At 40.0% G+C, this 12,179-nt stretch overlaps 1 protein-coding gene across 4 annotated transcripts; it reads right to left on the reverse strand.

Annotated features, from left to right (window-relative positions):
• Positions 1-560: 560 nt before the first annotated feature.
• On the reverse strand, positions 561-10,467 carry RNF6 (ring finger protein 6). 4 transcript variants are annotated; one of them, XM_033237028.1, is made up of 6 exons: positions 10,119-10,340; positions 9,586-9,668; positions 7,820-8,030; positions 6,258-6,353; positions 3,279-3,397; positions 1,997-2,574 (listed from the first exon to the last, which is right to left on the reverse strand). In XM_033237028.1, the coding sequence occupies exons 1-6, from the start codon at positions 10,225-10,227 to the stop codon at positions 2,452-2,454; spliced, it is 741 nt and encodes a 246-aa protein (XP_033092919.1). In that variant the 5' UTR covers positions 10,228-10,340; the 3' UTR covers positions 1,997-2,451. The 4 variants fall into 4 exon arrangements, with proteins under 4 accessions (XP_033092908.1, XP_033092897.1, XP_033092889.1 ...); XM_033237017.1 differs by having other exon boundaries at positions 561-3,397; positions 9,586-9,794; positions 10,119-10,190; XM_033237006.1 differs by having other exon boundaries at positions 566-3,397; positions 10,340-10,467.
• Between the last annotated feature and the right edge of the window lie 1,712 nt (positions 10,468-12,179).

A 12,179-nucleotide genomic window follows, 5' to 3' on the forward strand; every position in this document is an offset into this window, starting at 1 on the left:
ACCCTGTGCCACTAAAATCAAGAGACATCTAACATCTCTATAAGGTAAGATAAAAAGTCCTTAGTTTGCTATGTAAAGCCTTCAAATCTGATCGATCAACCTTCCCAGTTTTATGTCCTCAAACTGACCTACGTAAATAATTTACTCCAAACAAAGTCACAACTTTTATGAAAACCTTTTACTCCATGCGTTAAATGCACTCCTTAACGGGCATGAATCTAACCTAACGAATCGAATATAGTCACCAGTCAGAAAGGAAAATTAAACGTGGAGATATTTCTAAATCTCACAGAATCTGGCCTTAAGTACTATTCTTGTTATTTTGCCCAAGCGGTATCACCACAAGAAAACCTTGTCATATATTAATAAGCAAATATGAAAGTAAGAATAATAATCCACTTTATCAATTGATTTTCAGTTTCTAAGAGTAAATAAATCTTTTCCATGAAGCCAGGGACTTTTGTCTGTCGTCTGGGGAATCCTCTATCCCATAACACTGCCTGGCATCTAGTATGAAATATTAGCAGGGGTGAAAAAAACCACAGTGGAGCAACAGAAAAAATAGTTCACATTCAGTCTTTGTTTTAATGTTTATTGGTAGAAACAGATCTTCAATGCATACTTTGTGTTTATATAAACTCTACATTCTCTTAAAGGTTTTTGTTTTGTTTTCATTGGAGATTTTTAGCCTCCAAGTGAACTTAACGTAGCATCTATGCATCTGATTCTTTATAGACTTTTTTTAAGATTTTAAAACTAGATTTGAGAAACCATGCATATTCTATACCTTATTTAATAATCCAAAGAATTGTTTGCACTTTCAAAAAAGTTACAAAAAGGCTGAACACAAGTTAAATAACCTATATGGATCTAAATTTTCCATTTCTGAATACTTTTTCAGTATTATATATTGCTTGCTGTCTAATAAGTTAGATTGTCAGAGACGCGTCAGTAAATTATCTCTATTTTAAAATTATATCTGAATCTCCTTTCTCTGAGATGATCTTACCAATATTAAACATTGTGCCATATGCAGTATTAGCCCAAAAGCTTAAATAAGAACCAAACCTGTAGACTGAATACTTTAACCTTAAAATTACATACCTATATATACACCTATGGTATGCTGCATATTAAATTTAACATTTCAAGTAACATATAAAGCAAACATTCAGCCAAATACTCTTTCATGAAAAGATACTGTCCTTAAAATAAAAAGTTAATGAAAAGCTTATTTAGACACAAATGTCTAGACGTAAGTACTAAGCCTATGAAACTTGAAACTAAAGTCTGCTATACTATTAAGAAAAAAAAGATTCATTCTTAACCTACTGAATTGCGCAGATACAAAAGTGCTTAGCATGACAAAATTACCAAAAATAAAAACATTTTAGAGGTTATTTGGTTCTAGCAATATTAACTATTCTGTATTTCTGGATAATTTAACATTTGTATTTTAAGTTTTATATAAATTTCTTTTTAACAAGTTTAAAAAAGCACACAAAAAATAGTTCAAACTATATATAATCTGTTATTTTTCATCCTGGTTAGCTTCTCACAAATAACTCAGCAAAACACTACTTGAACATTCAGTTCTACTAAAAAACAATATTTGAGTAAATCCCACTTTACCCATTGTTTGCTACGCTGGACCCTAAAACAGGCTGCCGACAGATCGGACAAGTGCAATTCTCGGAGAGCCATCGGTCAATACAGTGAATGTGAAATTCATGCATGCAAGGTAATCGCCTGAGCTTGTTCCCAGTTACGTAGTCACTGATACAAACACTACAGATTTTACCTAGTTCACTATCAATACTGTTATGCTCATAGTGCCGGGTGGAAAGATTGTCAATCTGCTCTTTGGTTAAACCACGTATTCGATCATCATCATCACCTTCATTTAGTAAAAAAAAGTGAGCAAGGCGAAGAATAGGTAGTGTTCCAGTTTCAACTACATTGTCTGAATTTCGCAACTGCCTGCCACCCCTATTCTCACTGTTGCCAGTACGAGGCTGGGTGGTCTCGTTTTCACCATGCCTTTCAGTGCTGACTCCTTGGGCCTGCCTGTCTTGAGAGGAACCTTCCCTGTGCTGGCTCCTGTTGTTAACTGTACCTAAGTTACTCAGTTCTGAGTGCATCTCTGGTAAATGCTGGCCATTTCTCTGAAGCTCTGACTCAGATTCAGCCTCCATTAGAGAACTCAGTTCTCCAAACCCAGTCATGATCTGCCTTAAAATTGACCGAAGAGCCACTGATGATGGCTCAACAAGCTCATTCTCAGAAATCCTACGAAGAGGAACTGTTATGGTACTAACATAGGTTCGAATACCTGACCGCTCTAAACGAGAAATGGTTCGGCGAAAGCCCCCACTATTGCTTTCAATAGTGACTGTATTTTCTGCTAGCCCTACTCTGGATCGAGTTCTATTTGCAATACTATCCCGATCTCTATTTTCTCCAGGACGGATCCTTCTCACTTGAAGGTCCAGTGTGATTGTTGGATGTCGTCGTACAGCAGTTGAGGATCTGCTGGATTCTTCTCCTTCTTCTACTGTTATTCTTGACACAAGCCTTGAATTAGAGAATGGGGTATATGCAGTACCTCTGCGTTCTCGTTCTCTATCTGGCTCTAAAAAGACTCGAGTTCTACCTCTCCTTCTAACAGATCTTCTAGTGGTTTGCTGTACTGGTCTACTTTCCCTTTGGGAACTATGATAAACAGTGCCACTCTGTCTCTGAATTGGTGAACGGCTTCGACTACTGAAAGTAGATCGTAATCTTATTGGTTCTAATCTTTGGTTTGTATTCCTCACTGTAACATTACTTCTAGCCCCATTTTCCCAAACATGTGCTGCTCCAAAACGTTGCCCCTCCCTTTGCCTGAGTTCACTACCACCTGATTGGTTTGTGTGACTACTGATATTAGTGTGTGAGGCGTTAGCTCGAGGAATGCCAGCTGCTCCCCCAGTTCCAGTTCTTAACCTTCCCGGTGTTGAGAAAGATCCTTCAGCTGGATTTTGCCCCCTTGAAGCAAGCCTAGTCCTTGGAATGTTGGAACTACTACCACTGAAATTCACTGAGGTTTGGCTTCTTGTTCGCCTAGCCACAGGACTAGTGGACGCTTGTTGCCTATTTGCAGTATGAGCTCTGTTCCTATCTGAAAGTGGGATGTCTGTATAATCTTCTCCATGAGTTTCAAATCCTCTATTTTCATGATTTATGTGGATTTCCAAACTAAACCGAAATTCTCCACTGTTCGGGTTTGTTCGACTCACAGCTCTCCAAGTTTGGTTCCCATTTTGTCCACTTCGAGTTGCATTTCCTGTGCGCCGAAAGGTATTCAACCATTCTAGAAGAGAATCTTCATGTGAACTTTCTCTAGGGACTTCTGAGTCTAGAAAGCAAAGCAAATCAACTTAAGGTCAATTCCTAAGACACACCTTACAGCTTTACTGAAAACTTGTAAGACAAACAAAGTTTGTAATAAATTAAAGAATAGCTGTGGATTTTAATGAATAAAAGATGGTAAAAAGACAACTTTTTAAAAGAAAAGTATATATACTGTAAGCATATTATAAAAATTAAATTACTATTTACATAATTACAAAGTTTTAAATACTATTTATGCAACGCTATGGAGAAATCCTCATTCTTACTTTCTATCTGCCCATTACTAGCAAAATACTAAGGCGAATGAGAAATATATCCACTACCAAAATTTTACATTCAAACTTTATGTAAAATTTGTCCTGTATTTGTGGAATCTTTCTGGAAAAGTCAACTCAGTCATTTTGGCAACTAGGTATTTCTGTAATCTTAGAAATTTTTCCTATTTCTCAGGTGCTGCCAAAAATGTACGTATCAAGAAACGTGAGTTTCTGAATATAACATTAAAACCACATTACTGTACTTGTCTTTGTGTGAAGCTGAGAAACTAGGCAAGTTACTTAAGGTCTCTATGGCTGATCCTTGTCTATAAACTGAAGATAATAATAGAATCAATCTCATAGGGTTATCCTGAGGATAAAATAAGATGCTACTATATATAACATAATTAGCATAATATCTGGCACATAAAAAGCCACCCCATAAATGTTAGCTGTTATACATAATAAAATACATTTTCTATTCATTTAGAATGTAAGCTCCAAGAAAACAAAGATTTTTGTAGTTTTAGTCACTGTTACATCTCCAGCCTCTACAACAGTACCTGGTATAAATCAGACTTTCAATTAATATTGCTCAATTAATCAATTTAGAAGTAAATGTGTCACACATAAACTTCTTTGACTAAGGTACTGCCACTGTGCCAAGCTTAAATTTTCCATTTATAACCAGTAGAGATTATATAAAGTACTAAATAAAAAGCATCAACACATTAACTACACAAACTTCAACTTTAAAGTTTGTTCTACTCAAAAATAGCTATTATAGGCTGGGCGCAGTGGCTCACACCTGTAATCCCAGCACTTTGGGAGGCCAAGGTAGGCGGATCACAAAGTCAGGAGTTCAAGACCAGCCTGACCTGCATGGTAAAAACCCGTCTCTACTAAAAATACAAAGAAATTAGCCAGGCATGGTGGTGTGCACCTGTAATCCCAGCTACTCAGGAGGCTGAGGCAGGAGAATTGCTTGAACCCGGGAGGCAGAGGTTGCAGTGAGCTAAGATTGTGCCACCGTACTACGGCCTGGGTGACAGAGTGAGACTCCTTGTCAATAAATAAATAAATAAATAAATAAAACAGCTATTACATGACATCATTCTGATTTCATTTCATTCCTGCAATCTGTCATAAGACTTTTTAAAATGTTGAAGTTGAAGCTATTAATCAGCTGTTGATGCCAATAAAATAAACAGCAACTGAGTCATATTCCAAAGATGATGAGCTGTTTTATATTTGATGAGTACATTCTCCATTCAAACGTATCAGTATTAACTATCGTATCTATATAGTACAACTCACATATCTAAACACAAAGAATAAAATGTGTTAATGTCTACTTTCCATTTGTTTGGAAAAAGATATGAGTAAAAGGCAGGTGAACATGAATTATTTTAAATGCTACTTCCTTTTTTGATTAACTTTTGATTAAGTGTAGCGATGATGGTGCATGTGAAAGAGTTTGCCAAGTACCTAGTCAAACCTACCCTACTCTTCTTCCATTGTAAAAGCATTGGAAATGGGCATGTGGACAGCCTGGCAGTTAGGTATGGCCATGAGACTAAGTTCTCGTGAATGGAACGGGAGAGTAAGCAATACATCCTACTCTCAGGCTAGCGCCTGGACCTCCTTCCTACCAGCTAGAACCTAGATATGGTTGCAACTTAGCCAGATCATACAAATGGTACCCTGGAGTAGTGATGCCCCATAAAACTTTCTCAAGTAATGAGTATGTTCTGTATTCGTGCTGTCCAATACAGAAGCCACTAGGCCCATGTGACTATTAAGCACCTGAATGTGGCTAGTATGAATGATGAGCTAAATTTTACGTTTTATTTAATTTTAATTAATTTCCATTTAAATAGTCACATGTGGCTAGCAGCTACTGTACTGAACAGCACAGTTGCAGAACCATTCTGTTAGCTGAGTGGATTCCAGGAGGATTTCTTTCCCCGGACTGTTAAGTAAGAAACTTCTAGCTTATTGAGCCATTGCACTTTGGGGTTTTTATATGACTTCATGGTAACTAACACAATGATTTTGATATAATATGTGAAACTACTAATAAATACCTCTGAGGAGGGAAGCAGAACTGGTTAAGAGGAACACAAAAGTGGCTTTTACTTTTAACTGTACATACTTCATTTAGTTTGAAGCTCTTTTACAGTACTTTATAAGAACTTTTTATATGTAAACCATCAAACAGAACAAAGAAATAGAAACAGGTTTCCTAACTCAGTCTTTCTACATGGTTCTATATACAAATTTTTAGAAGCTGAGAAATATCACTTTAGAAAAAGTAGTGTGTACATTCCAAGATTAAAAATAACTATGCTGGGAGTTAACTTAATTGTATATTATTTCATAAAGCTCTCTGAAGGCAATCTGTGTGTTTAAGACATCTTTGCATTCACTCCTCCGTCCTATACTGCCTAACCATACTGCTTTACTACTCATATACATATTATCTGAATGAGTATCACATTAAAACTGGAAAAAATTGAAGACAAACATACTATACAAGGTCTAAGAATTTCATTTCTGCAAGTGCTCCAATCAAGCCTGTTCCTTACGGAAAGGACTCCATAGTACCTCTGTAATTCGTTCCATTTCTCAAGTCAGGCTGAGATGCTAGCTGTTCCTTGACGCCATCTAACCGCTGTTGCAGTTCTTCTGATGTTATTTCTCCTAAAACAATGAAAAATTGCTCATTTAAGAATTCTGAATTAAGTTTTATGAGACCTCATGAAGCGTAAGACTAATCTTTAGTAACCTGTAGAAGACAAATGTCTTATTACTTTCATATGTTCTGTAAATTGAAGACAGTTAAAAACTTATACCAACGCGCATCAATTTGGTTGTGCTTCATTTATTAATCTTGTATTAAAAATTATCAAAATAAGATTTAATTTGAATAGCCAGGCACGGTGACTCACGCCTGTAATCCCAGCACTTTCGGAGGCTTAGGCAGGTGGATCACCTGAGGTCAGGAGATCGAGACCATCCTGGCTAACATGGTGAAACCCCGTCTCTACTAAAAATACAAAAAATTATCCAGGCACGGTGGCGGGCGCCTGTAGTCCCAGCTACTCAGGAGGCTGAGGCAGGAGAATGGTGTGAACTTGGGAGGCAGAGTTTGCAGTGAGCCGAGATCGCGCCACTGCACTCCAGCAGGGGGGATAGAGGGAGACTCCATCTCAAAAAAACAAAACAAAACAAAAAAAGATTTAATTTGAATAGTTGGTAAAGTGCTGCCAGTTGATACACTTAGGAATCTATAAGCAATAACTCTGTGGATTTTTGTCAGTTAAAAAGAAATTAAGGGAGCTTTTATAGAGAAAACTTCACATCGTTACTTGAATTTTATCCCCAATACTTCATTATATGGATCATCAATATAAAAACATACAATATATAAATATACAAATTTCCATTAGTTCATTTGTAAAAAACTTTATGGAACACATTGGGCTTTGGGGGGAGTTATTAATTCAGCTGAATAAACAAATTATAATACCCCAAATGAATTCAAATTGGGTTTTAAGTCAAATTTTTTTTTGAGATGGAGCCTTGCTCTGTTGCCTATGCTGGAGTGCAGTGGCATGATCTCAGTGCACTGCAACCTCTGCCTCCCAGGTTCAAGCCACTCTCCTGTCTCAGCCTCCCAAGTAGCTGGGATTACAGGCACACACCACGACGCCCGGCTGATTTTTTGTATTTTCAATAGCGATGGGGTTTCACCATATTGGCCAGGCTGGTCTCGAACTCCTGACCTCAGGTGACCCACTCACCTTGGCCTGCCAAAGTGCTGGAATTACAGGCGTCAGCCACCACACCCAGCCAAGTCATATTTTATTTGTATAAAAATTACAAATAGGACCATATATGTAAATACTTAACACCATTATGTACATTAACCTGTTTCTTAGTTTGGCATTTGTGTAACAGTGCTCCATGTCCCATATTTTCACCTTATAAAATACAGAAGCCAGTGATTTTCTACTTTATTACACTAAAAAGTTCTTAAACTCACAAAAACAATATACTATACTTTCATAAAGAGAAGCAGGGAAAAAGAATACCAATTCTACTTATCTTGAAATCCTTCCACCTAATGATGAAAAAAGGTGTCTCCTCTTTTACCCATCTCTTACCAGGGGTTCCTAAAAGGTTATGGTCTCTCATAAGCCGATAATCTTCATCATTGAGGTCATTAATAAACTGATAATAGGCCTCTTCTCTGTGGAGACGCTCTTGCTGCCATCTTCTCTCATTTTCATGATGATTATGGTCTTGAGATAAGCTTTCTTCACTGCCACCATCTGATCTAGATCTAGACTGATTCATCCTGAGATTCCTGGCTTTCTGTTCAAACAACAGAAACAAAATTCAAGGTGTTAAGTCATGGACCACATTTGGCTTTGTATTTTTAACTTACAGTTTTAAATTTTTAAATGTTGTCCCCTACCCAAATACTGTATTTGCCAAGTCTTGCAGTGAGAACCTTACATATAAAATGAAAAACAACTTCTAGGAAATACAACACAATTGGAGCTACTTCTTTGCCTAAAGCCATTAAGTCAGACTGGATTTGGGTTTACCACACAATGCTCATGCCTGAATACCATAGTGATTATCTCATTTTTGAGCCGGCTAACGATCTGGAAAAGTTAATCCAGAAGTCCTCATTTATGTTTCAGTATCTGGGTACTTCACATTAATTACAAAGTTTAGGCTTGAATTATGCACATTCTTCACTTAATGAGCAAAGGGATATTGGGATGATATAATTTACATTTATTTTCAGCAAAGTATTCTTTCCAAAATAAGGCTCATGAATGTAATATTATCCCCCACTGTACTTTGTTGAGGTGAAAATCATTTAGCCTAATTAATATCTACTGAGCAGACTGGGAGGTGATCTCTCGTTAAAGCCTACCAGGAAGACTTTGAGACCCAACAGGAAACAAGACATCACGTATGGCTCAAGGATTGTGAAAGTGCATCGGAGCACTTTGTATCTCCCCATATCAAGCCTCATCCTTAAGCCTGGGATGGTTAGTCCCAGGAGTTTCAGAGTGCCAGTGAAAGTTCCTGACTTTGCCGAAGAAAACACTATTTTTGAATTATATTTAAATGTCACTCCTGAGAAGCTCGCTTTTAAACGATAAGGAAATCAAGGGAGAAAGATGTTTGTTTCATAAATATTTCAAAATTTCTTAAACACATCTATTTAGCAAGTCACACTAAAACTCACGTAAGGATATTTTTAAAAATCCAGATGCCCAAATCTCATCCCCAATCCTTGATTAGAGTTTCCCAGAGTAGGACCAGGTCTGCTGTTAAGGGCTAATTTGGGTGTTCTGCAGATGAAATAAACTATTCCTCAACAACTTCTGGCATGTCACTAAACGGTATGAGTAATACAGCACCTGATTCAGTAGAGCCTGGAGGCTCAAATGGCTGGGCTACCAGTGAAGCAACTGTGCAACTCTGCCTCTCGAAATACACCAGGTGTTTAATAAGCAAGCTGCTTTAAATATAAGGTGAAATTAGCCTACAAGTCTAAAATACCGTAGGAGTAAGCAACTATTCAATTTCACCTGTAACACTAAATTACAAATTCAAGGATTTTTTTCACTGTGGTTATTTTGTCATTTTGAACAAATGACCTAGTAACATTATCCACTCAAATACGAATTAACACTACTAAAAACTCAAGATTTCTATCTTCAGATTAGGACCATAACTAGCAAAGAGCATATTTCGTAGGTACAGCAATAATAGGATTTTTGTAATAAATAAGTTTACAGAAACCTATCATAAAATCAAGCTACGCTAATATTATTTAAAACTTAAGAGCTTCTCCTTAAAAGTAATTTTCTTATACAATTAATCACAATGAAAACAAAGCGAATACCTTATTTTCCTTTCGACATGCTTTTAACATATGCCATGGTATCCATCCTTCAATTGTTTGTGCCTTTTTTGAGAGTGGCCCATCTGAAGCAATAAAAGAGAGTTGAATAGTTCAATAAACTGTCTCTTTGAAGGCCAGAAACGGGTGGTAGTCTCCCCACTCTGCTGCAAAGCCAAAGCGAATTCTCCAGTGGATTTTGTTAGACACATCTAGAAAATTAGATCCCCATACAATTAGGTCATGCAAACCTCCGCAAGGCCCCTACCTCCCGCAACAAACTTAGGCCTTTCGTCCTACACTGTCACTGCTCCTGGGTTTACGCCTCCTCTCTCAAAGGCCTTCCTTCCTATCCCGTTCCCATTCGGATGTTACCAGGGTTAGGCGTCTCTGGCTTACTTTTAAACCTTGACTTTCTTGCCACCCCCGCCCTCCGTCCCGCTACTGGTTTCTTTCCCTGCCGTTGCGACGGAAGCTCGCGCCGGGGGACGATCCCCAGTATGATAAACAAAGTGGGCTCCAGGGGCCCAACCAACCTCTTTCCAAACGAGCCTCAAGTAACGCTTCCCTTAGCGACCTAGATTCCCACAGGGAAGCAGCTGATAGACGGTGCATCCCAACCAATCCCCAGCCAGCGGAGCGCATTAAGAGGGCAGTTAACCAATCGGAGAAGAGATGGGTGGCTCGCAGGATGGCCTGCTTTCCCCGGCGTCTCCAGGAAGTAGTGATGGGACCCAGATCTTTCTCTCGAACCCACCTCTCCAAGTCCCGGGCCTTCCGCCTCCTGCCCGGAAAAAGTGTGCCGCGGCCGGCCGTTCTTTCGGGTGCTGGAGGCTGTGTCTAGGAGGCGGGTTAGGCTTGCCGCCGCGCCTCCGGAGCCCGCTGTGCTCTCGAATTGGCCACTGAGGAGAGAAGCCGGAAGCCCGTGCTGCAGCGTGGGGTCGTCCAGCTGGGGAGGATGCTCCGCGGAAGGAATGGCAGGCCCCAGCCCTTCTTTCCAGACAGCCAGGCCGCCCACTCGGCGGAGGGGAGTCGCTCCGCAGCCGGCCCGGAGCTCGCACCGGAGCTCGCCCGTGCGACTGAAAACTGCGTCCGTCGGGAGCTAGGGTGCCTGCGTCCCGCGTTCCGCCCTCTCCGCGCCGCCCTTACAGTGCCTGCTCCTCGAGGCCAAATACCCGGCCGCTCAGCGCTGGTGGCAGCCGCGTAGTCGCAGAGACACAGCTTCCTTTCCAGGCTTGGGAAGTCCCAGCACTTAACTCTGCGCGTCGGTGTTGCTTGTTTGCCAGCCAGACTACACAGTGCACCCAAAGGTGTATTCGTTTCTTTACTTCCGGGTGTAACGTACTACCCAGCCAGGCCCTTTCCCTTGCTGTTCGTTGGAACCTGGAAATTACAAACCCTAATAAATTCTGAAGTTTGTCTGTCCATCTCTATTGGAGAAAAGGTCTCGCCCTGTCGCCCAGGCTGGAGTGCAGTGGAGCGATCGTAGCTCACTGCAGCCTCCAGCGATCCTCCCTTCTCATCCCAGTAGCTGGAACTACAGGCGCTTGACACTAATTTCACATTTTTTCTTTTGTAGAGACGGGGGTCTCGCTATGTTGCCCAGGCTGGTTTCGTACTCGGCCTCAAGCAGTCCTCCCACCTCAGCAAAATGGGATTTCAGGCATGAGGCACCCCGCTACATTTGCGTTTTTTCACCTTCCCGCTAGGAAAGCAGTTTGAAACTCCCAACATTCCTCTTTCTGATTTTATTTCTGAGATGTGAGGCTTACTAAACTTGGCTCACCATTAGTTAATATGCTGAGTAGGTCTCCGTCTAACCTGGTATAGGCCCCCTTCCTGACATCCCCACTATCCAGATGACTTCATCACTGGAGAGTGCTCACAATGCCGTTACTTGTCATTCCCCCGTTTGTTATTTCATTTCTGCATTAACTTTTGAGGAACTACCATATTCCCATTATTATGCTGGGCAGTCCTCAGCATCAGTGAGCTACCAGTGTAGTAAGGATCTATGGACAAGTTTTTAAAATAAGCATATGGATATGGATACTAAAATGGAAATACATAAAACAGCCTAGAAAGCCCTTCCAGATCTCTCCGCTGCTTACATTGACAGACTGATGTCTTGGCACTCTGAAACTGCTTGAAGTTCCGCCACAAGCTACGGGAACTCCTAAGCAACCCCCAACTCCACTTTTACCTAATTTCCTCTGTCTCCCCAAACTCAGCTCAGTTCTCATCTTTAAGGAATTTTTCCTGATACCTCTGAAATAACACCCTTATCTCACCCTCGAGCCCAATATCTACACATAAAACTAGGCAAATGTCCCTTTTGGGGGCTCCCATACTCCCTCTATATGAACCCATTTTAACATGTATTCATGTATTTAACAAATACTGTGACTATGTATTAGGTGCTGGTAATGACAGCAGTGAATCAGACAAACAGTCACGTCCTCACAGAATGAAGTCCTTGCCCTCTTTTCCCCTGGAAAAAGAGTCATTGAGCAAATACTTGCAATGATTTTCTGATTTTAGGTTTGTCCTACCTAGAGTCTCAACTCCTTAAGTGTGAACAAATGGTCTTATTCATT

This window comes from Trachypithecus francoisi, unplaced genomic scaffold (assembly GCF_009764315.1).
Source record: "Trachypithecus francoisi isolate TF-2019V2 unplaced genomic scaffold, Tfra_2.0 Contig01461, whole genome shotgun sequence".
Classification (NCBI taxonomy): domain Eukaryota; kingdom Metazoa; phylum Chordata; class Mammalia; order Primates; family Cercopithecidae; genus Trachypithecus; species Trachypithecus francoisi.